The sequence below is a fragment of the Pinus tabuliformis genome, chromosome 9, assembly GCF_031772625.1.
Source record: "Pinus tabuliformis cultivar Carrire ecotype Pingquan chromosome 9, CPIR1, whole genome shotgun sequence".
In the NCBI taxonomy this organism is placed as follows: Eukaryota; Viridiplantae; Streptophyta; class Pinopsida; order Pinales; family Pinaceae; genus Pinus; species Pinus tabuliformis.
In genome coordinates, this window is record NC_142307.1 from 733,550,772 (window position 1) to 733,567,646 (window position 16,875).

Here is a 16,875-nt window from a genome sequence, read left to right on the forward strand (position 1 = left end):
GTAGTTTTGTTTCATCCATAGTTACCAAGTTCGAATTCGAATACGAATTCGATTCGATACGAATTCGATTCGATACGAAAAAAATTCGACTCTCTAAAATTCAATACGGAAAAAATTCGAGAATATACATCTTACACTATTATTAATAATATTTTTTCTTAAATTTTGAATAATCTAAATTAACAATTGTGAATTATATTATAAAAGTTGCAATAAAATTAGACGTTGAAACTAGTAGAAACAATTCCTTCTTAATGGAAGTGAATGAGATACTAGTAGAAACAATTCCTCCTTAATGGAAGTGAATGGGATATTGAAATTAGTAGAAACAACTCCTCTTCAATGGAAGTGAATAAAATACAACGGTGAACAAACTCTTTAACATTAAAAAAGGACACCCTTAAAATTGTTGGTTGGTCAATCAAAAGATAGTAACTAATGTTGTAGTTTTTAACGATAATATTGCGGCAATTTCCTAATTACTAAAATAAAATATAGATAAAAAAATCATCATATTAGAACTATCAAGAATTATCAAATTAGAATTCTTGTTGTTTTCCTAATTTTTCAAATGGAATTGAATAAGATATTGAAATTAATAGAAACATCACCTCTTGGTCAATCAAAATATAGTAACTAATGCTGTAATTTTCAATGATAAATATTTAGAAAATTTCCTAATTACTAACTGAATAAAATATAGATAAAAAAAACATCAAATTAAAACTATCAAGAATTATCAAATTAGAATTATCTTGCTATTTTGCTAATTGTTTAAAAGATTTAAAAACCATATAATATATTTTCTTTACAAATTTCTTAAAAACAAACAACTAAATTACAACCAATTTTATTATGAATAAATAATTCCATTTTCATTACTTACTAGTCAAAGTATTATATCAAAGAAATTAAAATTAAAAAAGAAAAATAGACAAAAAAATATTTTATTGTAAAAATGAGAAATTAAAAAAAAAGGCAAAAAATTATTTTATTGTAAAACTGAAAATTTAATAAGCCAACTATTTATTTAGTTTTTATATAATATTTTTAATATAAAAATTAAAAAAAACATTAAACAAACAATGTAAAAATTAATAACAAGTGAAAGTTACTAACACTTCAAAATAACTTTGATAAAAACAAAACTATGAAATTAATAACAAGTGAAAGTTACTAAAGCATCAAAATAACTTTGATAAAAACAAAACTATGAATTTTTTAATCATTAATCACATCTGTATTGCATAACAAACCGTCAATAACATTCTTGTCTCTTCTATCTTAGTATTGTCTAACTGGGTCCCTGGGTCCCTCGACCAACAGGAATAACATTCTTGTCCCTTCTATCTTAAGTATTGTCTAACTGGACCAGCAGGAAGAATTAAGTTTAAACGGTTCAATATTCTACAACTGCGTGACGAAACTAACACACAAAAATTGGAGTACGACTTCTTGAAAAACACAAACCAAAGAAAATTTAAAAATAAATTTGAGAGACTATAATGTGTCTGAACCAAACTTCAGCGTATTAATGGCTGAATCAGATCGAATTGCTGAATTTTCAAATTCTTCAGGCGGATTCGGCCGAATTTGGTAACTATGGTTTCATCCATGTTTTATTTCTTTCACTCATGCCTTCATTGAAGATAACATTAGGCCATCTACCTACTCTCATTTGTTCAATTCTTTTTAGGTATCTTATGAGCCGTGCCATAGCAACTACTTCAATGGAAGTTGCCCCTGTTTCACTCGACATTATCTCATAAGGAACTGAAATTTTTATTTTGAACTTGCTCATAATCAAGCGTTTTTGGATTTTCTCAATTTGTTTCCATTTTAAAATGAAAGTGCTGCTAGCCCACACTTCCCTTTAAGAAAGAAAGAAAGAAATTATTTTAACGTCCACGAGGCTAAAGATAACCTATGGGACAGATTGCTTTTTCATCTGCTTGATGTATTCGGCCCTTGTTTTGTGAAGCTTCACAATAAATGCTCCCGTCTTCTCAACAAACCCATCGTTAAATAGATTATCCCAAGAGCTAGCTGCCAGCGTATCTGCATAACTTTCCCTGTTGTCTTTGAAGGCCTCACATTCTAAAATGAAATGTTTTTATGTTTCCACTTTTCCGGAAGAACAAAAAATGCATACCCTTTCCTCCCACACTTCCTTTGGCCTTTTCCAGCGCCCTGTTTCACAACGGAGTTGATGAGAATTAGTCCTTAACTGAGCAATAAGAATTTTGGCTCTCCAAGAGATATTGGCCTCTATGTATGCTTTTGGTTGATGATTATGAGTGGGATTAAACACTTCAATATAGTAATTTTTCTTTCTTCCTAGCTCCTTCTCCCAAGTACGTTTGTGGAACTTTTCCATAACAAAAGCTTTTATCTCTTTGCTGTTTATGGGGCACGCATTCAAGCAAATATCCCATTTACTAAACCATTTGTTATTTTGTTGCATCCAAGTTTTTTTGCTCTTGCACAATCTATCATTAAAGACAACCTTAGGCCATCTACCCTCTTCCATTTGCTCAATTTTTTTTAAATAACTTATGACTCGCACCATAGCAATTGCTTCAATAGGAGCAACCCCTGTTTCACTTAACAAGATATCATAAGGCACTGCACTTTTAATCTTAAATTTGTTTGTAATCAAACGCTTCTGAATTTTCTCAATTTGTCTCGACTGCATGTCGGAAGTACTGCTAGCCCACAGTTCACAACCATATAGAATTACTGGAATCACTAGAAGCCCAAAAAGAGTTTGAGTGGTCTTCCAGTCCCATAACTCTGCCTCTCCACACCTATTTTGAAAAGCATAAAATGCTTTCCAACCCCCCAAAGTTCTTTTCTTTTTACAACCATTCTAGCTTAGATTTTTGTTATTTGTATTCCGCAACTTCTTCTAGAATGTTGCCTTCAAAGTAGAACTTATGCTGGTTATGTTTTCTTTTCTTAGAGAAGACCACTACTTTCGTTTTGCTGATATTGACTTGCATCCCCACACTTCTACAAAAATGCTCAAGGGATAGTAAGTGCTCTTGCAAACCAAGCGCCGATTTAGCAATCAGAATAAGGTCATCTGCATACAAAAGAAGCCTTATAACAAACTTGCACAAATAAATACCATCACCCCCTTGAGAATTTAACCACTCCTCAAGCTTGTCGATATATAAACCAGAAAAGGTAGGAGACAATGGGCAACCTTGCTTGACCCCGATATCGCTTCTAAAACTATTAATAACTATTAATAATTAAATAAAATTATAAACCTCATTCTACGTGCTTGATTCCCTTCTAATCAAATACTTTATTTTCCATTACAAAATATATTTCCAACCAATAGCTTCCTTTTCCATTACAAAATACGTGTGAGCTTATCGCTTGCACCGCGTGTAATATTTGAAAACCCTCACCTTAAAACACTGAGAAGCCGAAAACCAAATTTGGAGCCTACGGTCTTTTATCCTCTCACGAGTCGCCGATGTCAGAGAGTCAAGAAGATTAGTCAAATAATGGTCAAAGATAAGAGAGCTCCGGATTTAGCCAAGTCAATCAATGAAAAAATAAAAAATCCTCAATTACTCAAGAGTCCGGAACACTGAAATTCGGAGCATAAGTAGAAGCAAAACAGAGACTGTCTCGCCCTCGTGATTCGAACCTAGGATCTTTTTCAGTCATGGATAGAGCGCACGACAATTCCACGATAGCCTCAGATCCCGAGGTAAGAAGAAGATTGCGTTTAGATTTTGATTTGCTGGACAAATGCAGTAAGAACTTCATGGTTCACAGATCGCATTTGTATTCGAGACCCTTTTGTTGTAGCCAATTAATTTTCAAGAGACAAGTAATTTATTTTTTAAACAACTTATTCCATTTAGGCTTGTAATCGGGGCATCTGTTTGCTTCGTTCGATGGTAGAAATTGCAATAGCAGGCCCCTTTTGCTGTGATCGTCTAGTGCTTTTGTTCATGTTTAAGAAATTGCAGAAAGATTTGAACTACCTGATGTGCTTGTAAGCTGCTTACTCTGTGTTTTGCAAGCAAACTTGCCGAATTTGTTTTTATATATGGCTGTCGCCTAGATATTTTATGCGAAGTGATAAGAATATAATCATTAAATGAATTGATTATGTTTCACATTATTCTTTTATAGTTTATGAAGATAAAGCATTTTGTAGGACTGGTTTCTGTATTTCAGAGTAGCATGATCTGAATCCACTCGGGATATAAAAACTGGACAAGCAGGTTTCGAATGATTTTTTTTTTTATATTTTATTATCTTTTTGCAAGTGCTTCCTTCGAATCCATAAGGATGAAAATTGTCTCGGGTTCGTTTTCAGGGGCGAGATGGCTTTTGAAGGCCAAACCATTAATAACAGACACCTTTTTCCGCTGAGCAGGCATAACGAGGCGACTGTTCTGTCAAAACCACCTTGCCCAACCATTTCTTCATGTCTCCAGGCAAATAGAACCTTGGTGGGTGGCCTGACACACCATTGCGTCACCTCTAAGTACTTTCTTCTTACAAAATGGAATTTCACCTATGTTGGTCAATTCTTTGGAAAGAGGGAATGTTTGAAATGTGTAAGTATGGGTGTTCAAAATTCAAATTCACTACTTTCTTCTTACAAAATGGAATTTCACCTATGTTGGACAATTCTTTGGAAAGAGGGAATGTTTGAAATGTGTGAGTATGGGTGTTCAAATTTGTCATGTCCCTTCTCAAACACATTTGTAACAGGTTATCTCTACACATTTTTGGCTAAGAAAAGCGGCCCAGCAGTTTCGACTTAGGGACTTAGGAGAAACTTCGGTTTAATTTGTTTGCTAGTGGAAGGTCGGGACCACTCAATTGGGAATTTGAACTAGGCCATTCGAATGGCTTAGAGGGAATTCGAAACAATGAATGGAGGGGCCCACATGAGGCAAGGAATGCCCATGAAGACAAAAGGAGGAGGAGGCGTTCATTTGGATCATTCATTCACCTTGCCAATCAAATTTACTTGATTGTTTGCTCAACTGCTTAGCTGAGTCCACTGGCTCTTTAGCCACGAATCTCTCAAGCGGGAGATTCAACCTTACCTTTAGGGGACTTCGAGTACCCGCCCTAGGAAGGCAGTTCCACCAGCATTTACAGGAGATCCGGGGAGTTTCTACAGCACCACCACTCAGCGACACGCAGGGAATGCGTATTTTTGGACCACAGGGAGAACACGCAGAGAGGAGATTGAGCCACAGTGGACCAGCCACTTGCCGAAGGAGCCAAGGAATCTGAAGGACAACATTAGGCTAAGCCAACATTTAGTGAGAGTTTTGGAGCCAAAGAAGCCAACAACCCAACAGTTCAAATTTCAGGCCTGGGAGACAGCGCAGAGGGCTAGTCCAACAATTTCGTGGGTCTTGAGGGCAAAAGCTATAGCACCCATTCGAGAAGTCAAGAGATTTGTAGGAGGGATTAGCCCCCACTTTGGACACTTTCCAGGAGGTTTTACAAGTTAGAATCTGACAGGCCAAGTTTTGCAGTTGCAGTTGAAGTTGGGCTCCTTGGGGGTTGAATTTCAGAACTTTGAACCAGCCAAATTCCTTCATGGGTTTTTATGGGTTTAGACCAAGGAGTCAGGTGCTCGAATCTCATAATTTTCTGAGCACGAGAAGCAGTGATTCCAACCATTCAAAGTCAACAGAAAGAGTAGTTTTTTGGGAAGCGCAATGCAATTTGGTGCAGCAGTTGTAACAACCATCGGTTCAACTATTGCTCGCCTGGGTTTGGTCATGCTTGTCCATTGAGACAAGCCCAGGTGCACCATTCTATTTTCTATTGTATTTTGCTCTTGTAAAAGTAATAAAATGTCTCAATAGTTCCTTATTTCTAGCATTTCCATGGGTGCTTAGTGTCTATTTCGTTTTTCTGTTTGTTGAACTGATTTTATTCTTGTATATCACTTGTATTCCTACTTAGAAACATTACAGTGGTATCAGAGCCTAGGTCTTGGCTCAACTGTAGGGTTTTTCTCCTATGAGAGAAGGGGACTAGCAGAACATTACATACAGAAGGCAGAGATACCGGAGCAGAGAAAGGGAGTTGGAGATTACTCTAGACACAGAGGATAGGGGGAAAGCAGTGGTAGAAGAGGAGGACATGATGGAACCCAAAAGCAGGGAAGAGATGGCTTTCATCAACCTCCTGAAGGCTTTGAGTGACTTAGCCAAGGGCCAAAAAGAGATGCTGGAGGAGATAAAGATGCAAAACAGAGAGAGAACCACTCCTAGAGGGTTTATATTTGGGGAAACTTTTGGAGGCTCCTAGCCATTTGATCACCCCTCACCAGCAACACAACACCCATCAGCTAGTGGGCTAACTCGAGCCACGCTACCCTCTTTCGTACGGGTGGCATAGATCGAACCAACAAGGGGGGAAGGCCCCACACAGATCTGAGATCATTTCAGAGAGTGGCAATCTATGGATGCAGACTTCAGGGAAGCACTCTCTTTCAAAGATTTCTATAAGCTCAAGCAGAATGAGAAGAGCAAGGGCTATGGAGGACAGGGCACACAGAGCTATGAGCTGCAGAGGACCATAGGGAGCATGTACTTCTGTACATTTGATGGCACTGCCAAGTGCACTGCTAAGGCTTGGGTTGAGAAGATGGACACCTACTTCCAGCTCAACCGGATGACAGAACAGGAAGCCATCAAGATGGCCACGCTGCACATGGAGGGGGAAGCCCATGACTGGTGGTTTCATGGCTTGGCCACCCTAGGGCATGCCAATGTGGCTTCTTATGAGGATTTCTCCAGGAGGGTGGTGGAACGTTTTGACCAAAGAGATTCGGAGGCCCATTTCAGGGCGCTGACCCAACTGCGCCAGACATGCAACCTAGAGCAGTATATTTCAGAGTTTTTGCGAGTGTCAGTGATGGTTCCGGATCTATCAGAGGCTCGGAGGGTATACACTTTCATTGAGGGTTTACTTGAGCCCCTGCGTGGACTGGTGAAGTCACTCAGACCATCCACGCTGCAGGAGGCAGTTTTGTGCACTAGAGATCTACAGGGGGTCATCCCCAAGACCTAGAGCGCCTTTCCGTGCACGAGCCCCTTTTCCACAAAAGGGGCATGACACTAGATCTCCACCTCAGAGAACCACCTAGGGGTGGGGGCAGCTCGATGATGAGACACAGAAGGACCTTAGGAGGAGGAAGTTGTGCTTCACTTGCAGGGAGCCCTGGGCACCAGGCTATCGGTGCACTGTTGGCAAAGCACACTATATTGAGGTCTTTTTAGATAGTGACCAGGAGGACAAGTTGGAGCAGGAGTGTGATGTGGGAGATGGTGAGAGTCTGGCAGATAGGGGATGACCACCACCACCTCCACAGGGAGGGGCATCCTTTGCCCCATCCAGGGGAGTCCTTGCTTCTTTATGCAGGGTCCCCAAATTCTTGACATTGAGGATTAGAGGCACCATACAGGGACAACGGGTGTCAGTCCTAGTTGACAGTGGGGCTATCCACAACTTCATAGATGCCCAGTTGGTTCAGAGGAGGGGCCTCACCACTACTGAGTTTGAGGGCTTTTCAGTCCTAGTACCGAGTGACCATACTATGCTGTGCACTCGGTATATTCCTACTTTGACAGTAGTTATGGGAAACTACTCGATGACGGATCAATTCTTTGTGGTCGATGTGCTAGACACCAACGTGGTGATGGGTGTCCAGTGACTGTACTCCCTTGGGTGAGTCACTACTAACTGGAAGAAACTAGAGATGGAGTTTACTGGGCCGGATGGCAAGTCAGTAGTTTTTAGGGGCATGCATTCCTATCCACCCTAGACAGCCTCAACCCACAGGATGGAGGCAGATCTGCGACATGGGGACATCGCATGGGCAGTGGCACTTAGGATTTCGAAGGTTGGGGGACAGGTCCAACCACCACCACCAGACATACAAGCCTTGCTGGACATATATGCAGTGGTGTTTGGGGATATTCCACCAGGGTAGTCGCTAGACAGGGGATTCGAGCACACTATTGAGTTGGAACCATGTGTGCAGGTGGTGATCACTACCCCTTATAGACATCCTAAGGCCTATAAGGATGAGATTGAGAGGGCCATTTAGGAGTTGTTGGCATTGGGCCATATCAGGCCAAGTTCCAGTCCCTTCGCTTCTTCAGTAGTACTGGTGAAGAAGAAGGATGGGACCTTATGCATGTGCATTGACTACCGGGCCCTCAACCGAAAGACATTGAAGAACAGGTACCCCATCCCCCGCATAGATGAGTTTATGGATGAGCTTAAAGGAGCCAAGTACTTCTCTAAGATCGATTTGTGTTCGGGGTACCACCAGATTAGGGTGAGGGATCAAGACATCCCCAAGACAACTTTCCGGTGCCATTATGGGCACTTTGGGTTCCTGGTCATGCCATTTGGGTTGACCAACGCTCTGGCTACCTTCCAGTCGTGCATGAACCATGTTTTTTGGAGACAGCTGAGGAGGTTTGTGCTAGTTTTCTTCAATAATATTTTGATTTACAGCCAGACGTGGGAGGAGCATCTCCAACACTTGGAGGAGGTGCTACGTATTCTGGAGGAGCAGCAATTTTATGTCAAACTATCCAAGTGTGAGTTTGTCTTGACAGAGATGCTCTACTTAGGGCATATCATCGGTGCTGATGGAGTGAAGGTCCATGAGGAGAAGATACGGGCTATCCGTGACTGGCCAATGCCCCGAGATGTGACAGAGCTGAGGGGTTTCTTGGGTATTTGCACCTACTACAAGAAGTTTGTCAAGGGGTTTTCACAGCTGGCAACACCCTTGACAGATCTGACCAAGAGAGGGGCTTTCTTATGGACTAATGGAGCATAGGTTGCCTTTGATCGCCTCAAGGAGGTGATGAGCAGTTGCCCGGTCTTAGCACTTCCCGATTTTTCCCAACACTTCATCGTGGAGTGTGATGCATTCGGGGAGGGAGTTGGAGCAGTTCTATCATAGGATGGGCATCCCATTGCTTTCGAGAGTCGAAAGCTCCTACCACATGAGCGGTCATATTCCATATATGACAAAGAGATGCTGGCCATCATGCATGCATTGGCCAAATTTCGACAGTACTTGGTGGGCAACAGGTTTCGGGTGAAGACTGATCACAACAGTGTTCGTCACTTCATGGGGCAGCAGGGCCTCAATGACAGGCAACAGAGATGGGTCAGCAAGGTGCAGGCCTATGACTTCGATATAGAGTATGTGCGGGGAAAGCACAATGTGGTGGCCTATGCTTTATCACGGAGACCTGCTGGTCTGTCACTCATGAGGATCTGCCATGATTGGAAGGCTCAGCTACTAGTGGAGTACTCCAAGGACAGGAGGGCATGCGAGATCTTGGAGGGTACCCATGTAGATGAGCGCTACCGAGTGATGGATGAGGTCATCTATTACAAGGGGCGCATTTTTCTGGTGCCCAACTCGTAGTTGAGGGAGAGAGTGCTCCAGGCAGCACATGACTCGCCATTGTCTGGGTACCAGGGGTTCCGAAAGACATATATGGCAATTAGGAAGAGATTCACGTGGAAGGGCCCCAAGGGGGATGTGCTGAAGCACGTACAGGAGTGTGAGGCATGTCAACGAAACAAGGGGGAGTTGATTCACCCTGCAGGATTGCTACAACCGCTTCCCATCCCTGAGGGGAAATGGGAAAGCATATCTATGGATTTCATCACAGGGCTCCCCACAGTGCAGGGCAAGGACTGCATTTATGTAGTGATCGACCAATTGACCAAATATGCCCACTTTTTCACCATCCCCACCATCGGCTGCACAGGTTGCAAAGCTGTTCTTCAGGGAGGTCTTCTGGTTACAATGGCTTCCTAAGAACATTGTGAGTGACAGGGATAACAGGTACATGGGAGCTTTTTGGCAAGAGCTTTTCAGATTAGTCGGTACCGAGTTCACTCCTAGCACAAGCTACCACCCCTAGACAGATGGCCAGACAGAGCGAGTTAATTAGTGGCTGGAGGGGTATTTGAGGAACTACGTGACATGACAATAGAAGGCTTGGATCCAGTGGCTGCATCTGGGCGAGTACTGCTACAACACCACCCACCACATGTCCATTGGTATGACTCCTTTCCATGCCTTGTATGGATATGATGCATTATCTTTTGCTAATGTTATTTTTGGAGACAGCCAGGCCCCAAAAGGCAAAAGATTGGGTCCAAGAGAGCCAAGACATCCTCAAGGCTCTCAAGGATAACTTGGTGACATCACAAAACCAACAGAAGGTGTACGCAGATTGGCACCAGATAGAAGGCATTTCGAGGAGGGGGACTTGCTGTACCTCTGGCTACAACCATACAGGTAGTCCACTTTGAAGCAGAAGGGGGCCGAGAAGCTACAACCCTGCTTCTATGGGCCATACTGAGTGATCAGACGAGTTGGGGAGGTGGCCTACGAGCTGGAGCTACCTCTGGGGAGCAAGATTCACAATGTATTTCTTGTCTCGTGCCTTAAAAAGGTGCTGGGGCAACGGGTGACAACAGCAGTAGAGTTACCCCCACTGGATGATGAGGGCCACTTGGTTTTGGATCTTGAGACCATCTTGGATAGTAGGAAGAGGAAGCTAAGGAGCAGGATCATTAGGGAGTTCTTGGTACGATGGAAGAACTTTCCGGATGAGGATGCCACCTAGGAGGGTGAGCACATTTCGGAGCACCCAGCTCTGAGGTTGCTTGAGGGCAAGCAACATTTGGGAGGGGAGGACTATCATGTCCCTTCTCAAACATTTGTAACAGGTTATCTCTACACATTTTTGCAAATTTTTGGCTAAGGAAAGGGGCCCAACAGTTTCGACTTAGGGACTCAGGAGAAACTTCGGTTTAATTTGTTTGCTAGTGGAAGGTGGGGCCACCCACGTGGGACTTCGAACTAGGCCATTCGAATGGCTTGGAGGGAATTCGAAATGCTAAATGGAGGGGTCCACATGAATCAAGAAAGGTCCACGAAGACAAAAGGAGGAAGAGGCTCTCATTTGGATCACATTCATTCACCTTGCAAATAGAATTTACTTGACTATTTGCTCAGCTGCTGAGCCGAATCAACTGGCTGTTTAGCCACGAATCTCTCAAGCGGGAGATTCAACCTTACCTTCGGGGGACTTTGAGTGCCTGCTCTAGGAAGGCAGTTCCACTAGCATTTACAGGAGATCCGGGGAGTTCCTACAACACAACCACTCAGCTACACGCAGGGAATGCGTATTTCTTGACCACAGGGAGAACACGCAAAGAGAGATTGAGCCACAGTGGACCAGCCACTTGCCGGAGGAGCCAATGAATCTGAAGGACAACATTAGGCCAGCATTCAGTGAGACTTTTGGAGCCAAAGAAGCTAACAACCCAACAGTTTGAATTCTAGGTCTGGGAGATGGCGCAGAGGGCCAGTCCAACAATTTCGTGGGTTTTGAGGGCAAGAGCTACAACCCAAAAAATCATCTGGGAAGTCAGGAGATTTGTAGGAGGGATCAACCCAGCACTTTGGACACTTTCTAGGAGGTTTTACAGTCAGAATCCAGCAGGTCGAGTTTTGCAGCTGCAGCTGAAGTTGGGCTCCTTGGGGGTCGAATTTCAGAAGTCTGAACCAGCCAACTTCCTTCGTGGGTTTTTCTGGGTTTAGACCAAGGAGTCAGGAGCTCGAATCTCATAATTTTTTGAGCACAAGAAACAATGATTCCAACCATTCGAAGTCAGCAAAAAGAGTAGTTTTCCCGACAGCGCAGTGTAGTTTGGTGCAACAGTTGTAGCAGCCTTCAGTTCAACTATTGCTCACTTGGGTTTGGTCATGCTTGTCCATTGAGACAAGCCTAGGTGCACCATTCTATTTTCTATTGTATTTTGCTCTTGGAAAAGTAATAAAATGGCTCAGCAATTCCTTATTTTTAGCATTTCCATGGGTGCTTAGTGTCTATTTCGTTTTTCTGTTTGCTGAACTGATTGTATGCTTGTATATCACTTGTATTCCTACTTAGGAACATTACAAAATTCACTAGAAGCTTTGCCCAATTTTACAGGAAATGGCAATCTGGAAACTGCAATAATATATATTAAAAAATAAATATATAAAAAAATAAAAGAGATCCCTGATCATCAATACAGTACGAATAAAGACTTAATATTAAAATGCATAAAACATTATTAATATAAATTTTCATGTATAATATTAATATTATAACATTGAATTTGACCAAACAGTACATGGGCCTTTTAGTTTTTCAATGACCTATTCATATGTACATGGTAGGCCTATAACTTGTTCGTCTCATCAATATGGACACTTTATGGAAATATAATTCAATGTCTCTGCAAAATTGAATTCACTGTCAATTTTGACCATAAACTGAGTGCAAGCTTCTTGTTCTCTGCAATTTATTTGTTCACTAAAAGCTTTGTAATTACTTTGTTTTTAAGGTGGGCTTTTCAAGTTTCCTTTGCTAATTGTGTTGCCATCAATGTTATCAGAACCAGACCGAACTGGATTGAATTGGCTGGTCTGACCGTTTTCAAGGAAAAACTAGACCGAAATGGGGTCATGGACCAGAAAAGGCTGGTTCGGTACCGAACCAACCTTTTTTAACTGAACTAGACCGTTCGGTACCAAATCAGCTGATTTGTACAACACTACCAAGGACTTTTTGCATGCAATTGTTTTTTTTAAGGCAATAATTTATGACTGGGGAAGCCTAGTGTTTGACTAGGTTGCCCTACTATGCTATGCAATTAATGGTAATGTTAAATTTTTAAAGTAAAAATTTTAACATTACCATTAAGTGACTCAGGATGTTTGAGAGTGGTTCTGACCTCATTGGATTTCATATGCAAAAATTAGAATTTCAGATCCCACTCAAAACCCAACAAACTTAATAGATTTTCAGGATTTTAGGATTGAGGGGATTGCAATGTGTCCATTGGATCATGCCATGTATCAGGGTATTTAATTAGCATTTAATCAAGAGCATCAAGCACTCTATGTACCTTGATGTTAGTGGCATTGATTGCTGAACTCTTCTATCATGACCCTACTAAAAATGTACCCATCATTCAAACAAAATCGTGACTTGACATGCTAAGCTTTTGGTATCTTATTTTATTGCCTAGAGGGTGATATTGATGACAAAGATTCTAATATAGCAATGATTTTGATGATATGTAAGTATTTATTGTAGCATGATTTTTTTGGATGCTAGAGGCCATCTAGGGCATGTTTGTTGATGTATTTTTGGTTCAGAGATGGATTGCACTGAGTGCAATTTTGGTTATGTGCACCCTTACACGCTATGTAAATGAGAACTTTTGTTTATTTGTGTATAAATGGTTTGGATTCATATGGATGCACATGAACATATATGTTTTTCTTTAAAATTTGAATATTTGTGTTTTTGGTTGATTGGTTTTTTGGTCCCTTTTTTTTACCAGTTCCAGTTCAATTCTGACCAGTTGCCAATTTGGGGGGTCGACTGGTTTGATCAATAGTTTGGTTCTAATAACATTGGTTGTCATTCCTAACACAATTTTTCCAGAAATGTTTACTTCTCATTGGTTACCATAGCCAATGCTCATCAATTAATGGATATATATATATATATATATATATATATATATATATATATATATATATATATATATATATATATATATATATATATATATATATATATATATATATATCCAAGCAAATTACTTAGACACGCCAATGCATGGCTGTAGGTAATTACCCATTGAATACACACACACCTGTAGTTATCACAGATGCATTGGATGGGCCATGTAAAGCAGTCAAACAATGGCTATGGGTGAAAGTGTAAGGTAGTGCTGATAGACTCCATTCATCACCCTAATGAATGGTCAGTTCGTTTGCTAAGAAAACGCCTTGGGAAAAAATGTGGTATAGAACAAATAGATTAAAGTTGAAACATAGGTATCGATTTATGCCAGCGTAGAGGCCGTAGGCAAAGAATTAACGAACGATAAAGCCGTAGCTACAACAGCCATCAAGATAATTGAGAGATGGGAAATCATGCTGTAGTTATCAATGTTATCAGAACTGGACTGGTTCTTTATCAAACTGGCCATAAATGCCAAAACTGGTTGGTTCCATTGGAAGCATACAACTGGTGATGGGACCACTTAAAGTCCTTTTTCTTTTGTTTTATATTTTTAAATCAATAAAATAAAAAGGTAAAACAATAAACCTAACCCTTGGCCGCCTTAATGCCATTTAAAGAGGTTCCCATCAACTTCCCAACCTCCATTTTGTTCATACAATTCATTTGAACAATTTGGAAAATTTGAGCTGAGTTTCTTGGACTGATTGAAAGAGCTGATTGAAGGGAAAAGAGCTTGTTTGGTCAGCTATTACATGATTTGCAATGAACTTTCTTACGTTGCAATCCATGCTTTAACAAAGAGCCAACTTTTGAAAGACATTCTCTTCTAATGAGTGGAATGCATCTTAGTGGAGCAAAAACATTGAAGGGAAAGATAGTCAACAAAGTTTTTGTAATAACTTTTTGGAAAAAGGAAGAAGAGATAATACAATTAGTGAGCCTCTTGTGAGAGTCTTGCAAATGGTGGATGGTGATAAACCTGCCATGGGTTTTATTTACGAGGCCATGAATCAGGCCAAAGAGGCAATAAAGGCAACATATTGTGATAAAAGAGAAAAATGTCTTTCTCTATGGAAAATCATGCATGATAAATGGAACAAACAACTCCATCAACCTTTACATGTAGCTGGCTATTACTTGAACCCAACGGAAGTAATTTCAGTTTTTAAGTTATTCATTGCACAAGTTTAGATAAAGTTTCAAAGTCAATTGATGAAGCCTCTTTGTCTTCTAAAGGTACCATTATACAACATATTTTGAAGCATATGGAGAGGTGAAAGGAGGATTGCACAAATGCATTAAGCACATGGTCCCTGATCCCAAGCTACAAGATGGGATACATGGTAAGCTCTTGCATTTCAATGAGAGTATTAATACCTTTGTGATGTTTATGGCTCTATGAAGCATATTGAAGGATCCATCAGGTAAGTAATTTCAAAGTTTTCAAAATATATTTATTCATTGCAAAAGTTGAGTCAAAGTTTCAAACTCAGTTGCTAAAGCTTCTCTACTTTCAACTCTTATTGCAACTTATTGGTGGGGGTGGTTTGGTGGGCAATGCCTTGATTTGAAAAAGTTTGCAATTCAAATATTGAGCCAAACATGTAGTGCTTTTAGGTGAATGGAATTGGAGTGTTTTTGAGCATATACACACCAAAAACTGTTGAATGATATGATTTGTGTTTAGTACAACCTTACATTGAGACACAATTAATGGTTGAACAAGACATCTAAATCAAACATCATAGTATTGGATGATATTGATCCCTCGTTAGAATGGGTTGTGGAGATTTCTAGAGCAAGATTTTACAATGAAGATCTATCTTGGATGGACATGGACCCCCTGTCATAACTAGAGAACATTGTTGTTGGATAGGTACTTTTAGGGGCAGGGGTTCAAGTTGGAATCCCATCTTGAGTCTAGTCATGTTGAGGATGTAGAGTTGGCTCCATTTCATTCCAAATGCCTTCAAGTGATGTTCATGAGTTGAGTGATATTTCATTTGTTCTAGGTTCGAGGAAAAACATCCTTTCAGTTTCTTGCATGATAGAGATACATTGGAGGGTTACATTTGAGGGACAAAAATGCACCATTAGTGATTGTAGTCTATCCATTATGAGGAATTAGGCTAGAGGAGTGAGAGAGGGTGGTCTTTACAAACTACTAATGATCTAGTGGCACTCATACATTCTAGCAAGAGGCTGGTAGGGCCTTTTAGTTCTCAGGGCACATAAATGGCAAGATATGATTGAGCCATGTTCAGTTTCAGGCTTATACACTCTAATTGTATCTAATATAGAGGAGGATGTGAGATCTCTCAATGTGTAGAGTTCTCCTTTAGTGATTGAGGAGAATGTGGAGATTGCTGATACAGAGGCTTAAGAACATATAAGAGCACCTGGGCCATTATGAGGGTGACTGTACCTCATAGGAGATATGCTAGTCATGTAGCATTTGTTTCCTCCATCCATGAGACTTCTAGTTGTTCATTGGAGGGGTGTGATGCCTTGATGTAGGATGTTGAGATTGGTTCCAGAGTTGTAGTTGATGGGAGTATCATGGAGTATGGAGCTAGGAGGAATTTTGGATTCTCTCATATAGAGGGAATTTCCCTTGGGAACACTCTTACTTTTGGATTCTCTTTAGATGAGAGAGTTGACCTAATTTAGGTTGGTTCAATTGCCATAGGATTTGGGGTGTAGGAGATAGATTCTCACATTGATAGGTTGATGATGAAATTTCATAGTTTGATTACTATAATACGAGCTTTGTATTTAGGGATTGACTTGACCTTGTGTGGAGATGTGATTTTCTTTGTAGGATATCCTAGAGTGTTTGTGACATAGTTTTCATTGATGTTAGTCCATGATGTTGACTCTGAGCATGATGAAGTTTGGTAGGTTGGTATTGATTTGGGAGATATTTTGTGATATTCATAAATGGTCACTATTCATTAGATGATTGAGATGTTGTGATAGCATTGTTGAAAACCTAAGTCACCTGACACGGGGATTCAGGATTAGTAGGATACGGGGATTCGAGTGTCGGATTCGGACATGTTGACCCCCTGGAACAGGACACGTAGGATTCGTTATATATTATTTTATTATATATATATATTAAAAATTAGATATTTCTTACATAAATTCTAATTAATGATACAAATTCATTGATTTCAAACATAGATCTTCATCTATAGCATGCATAGTACATAAAAAATTCAAATAC

The 16,875-nt window shown here is 40.5% G+C and overlaps 1 protein-coding gene across 1 annotated transcript in view; it reads left to right on the top strand.

Annotated features, from left to right (window-relative positions):
• Positions 1-3,434: 3,434 nt before the first annotated feature.
• LOC149150787 (protein phosphatase EYA-like) overlaps positions 3,435-16,875 on the top strand; it is a 235,340-nt gene continuing 221,899 nt past the window's right edge. Inside the window, exon 1 of the mRNA XM_089442951.1 lies at positions 3,435-3,727. Coding sequence (XP_089299077.1) covers positions 3,683-3,727 — 45 coding nt within the window. The 5' untranslated portion in view covers positions 3,435-3,682. The remainder of the gene's footprint in view (positions 3,728-16,875) is intronic.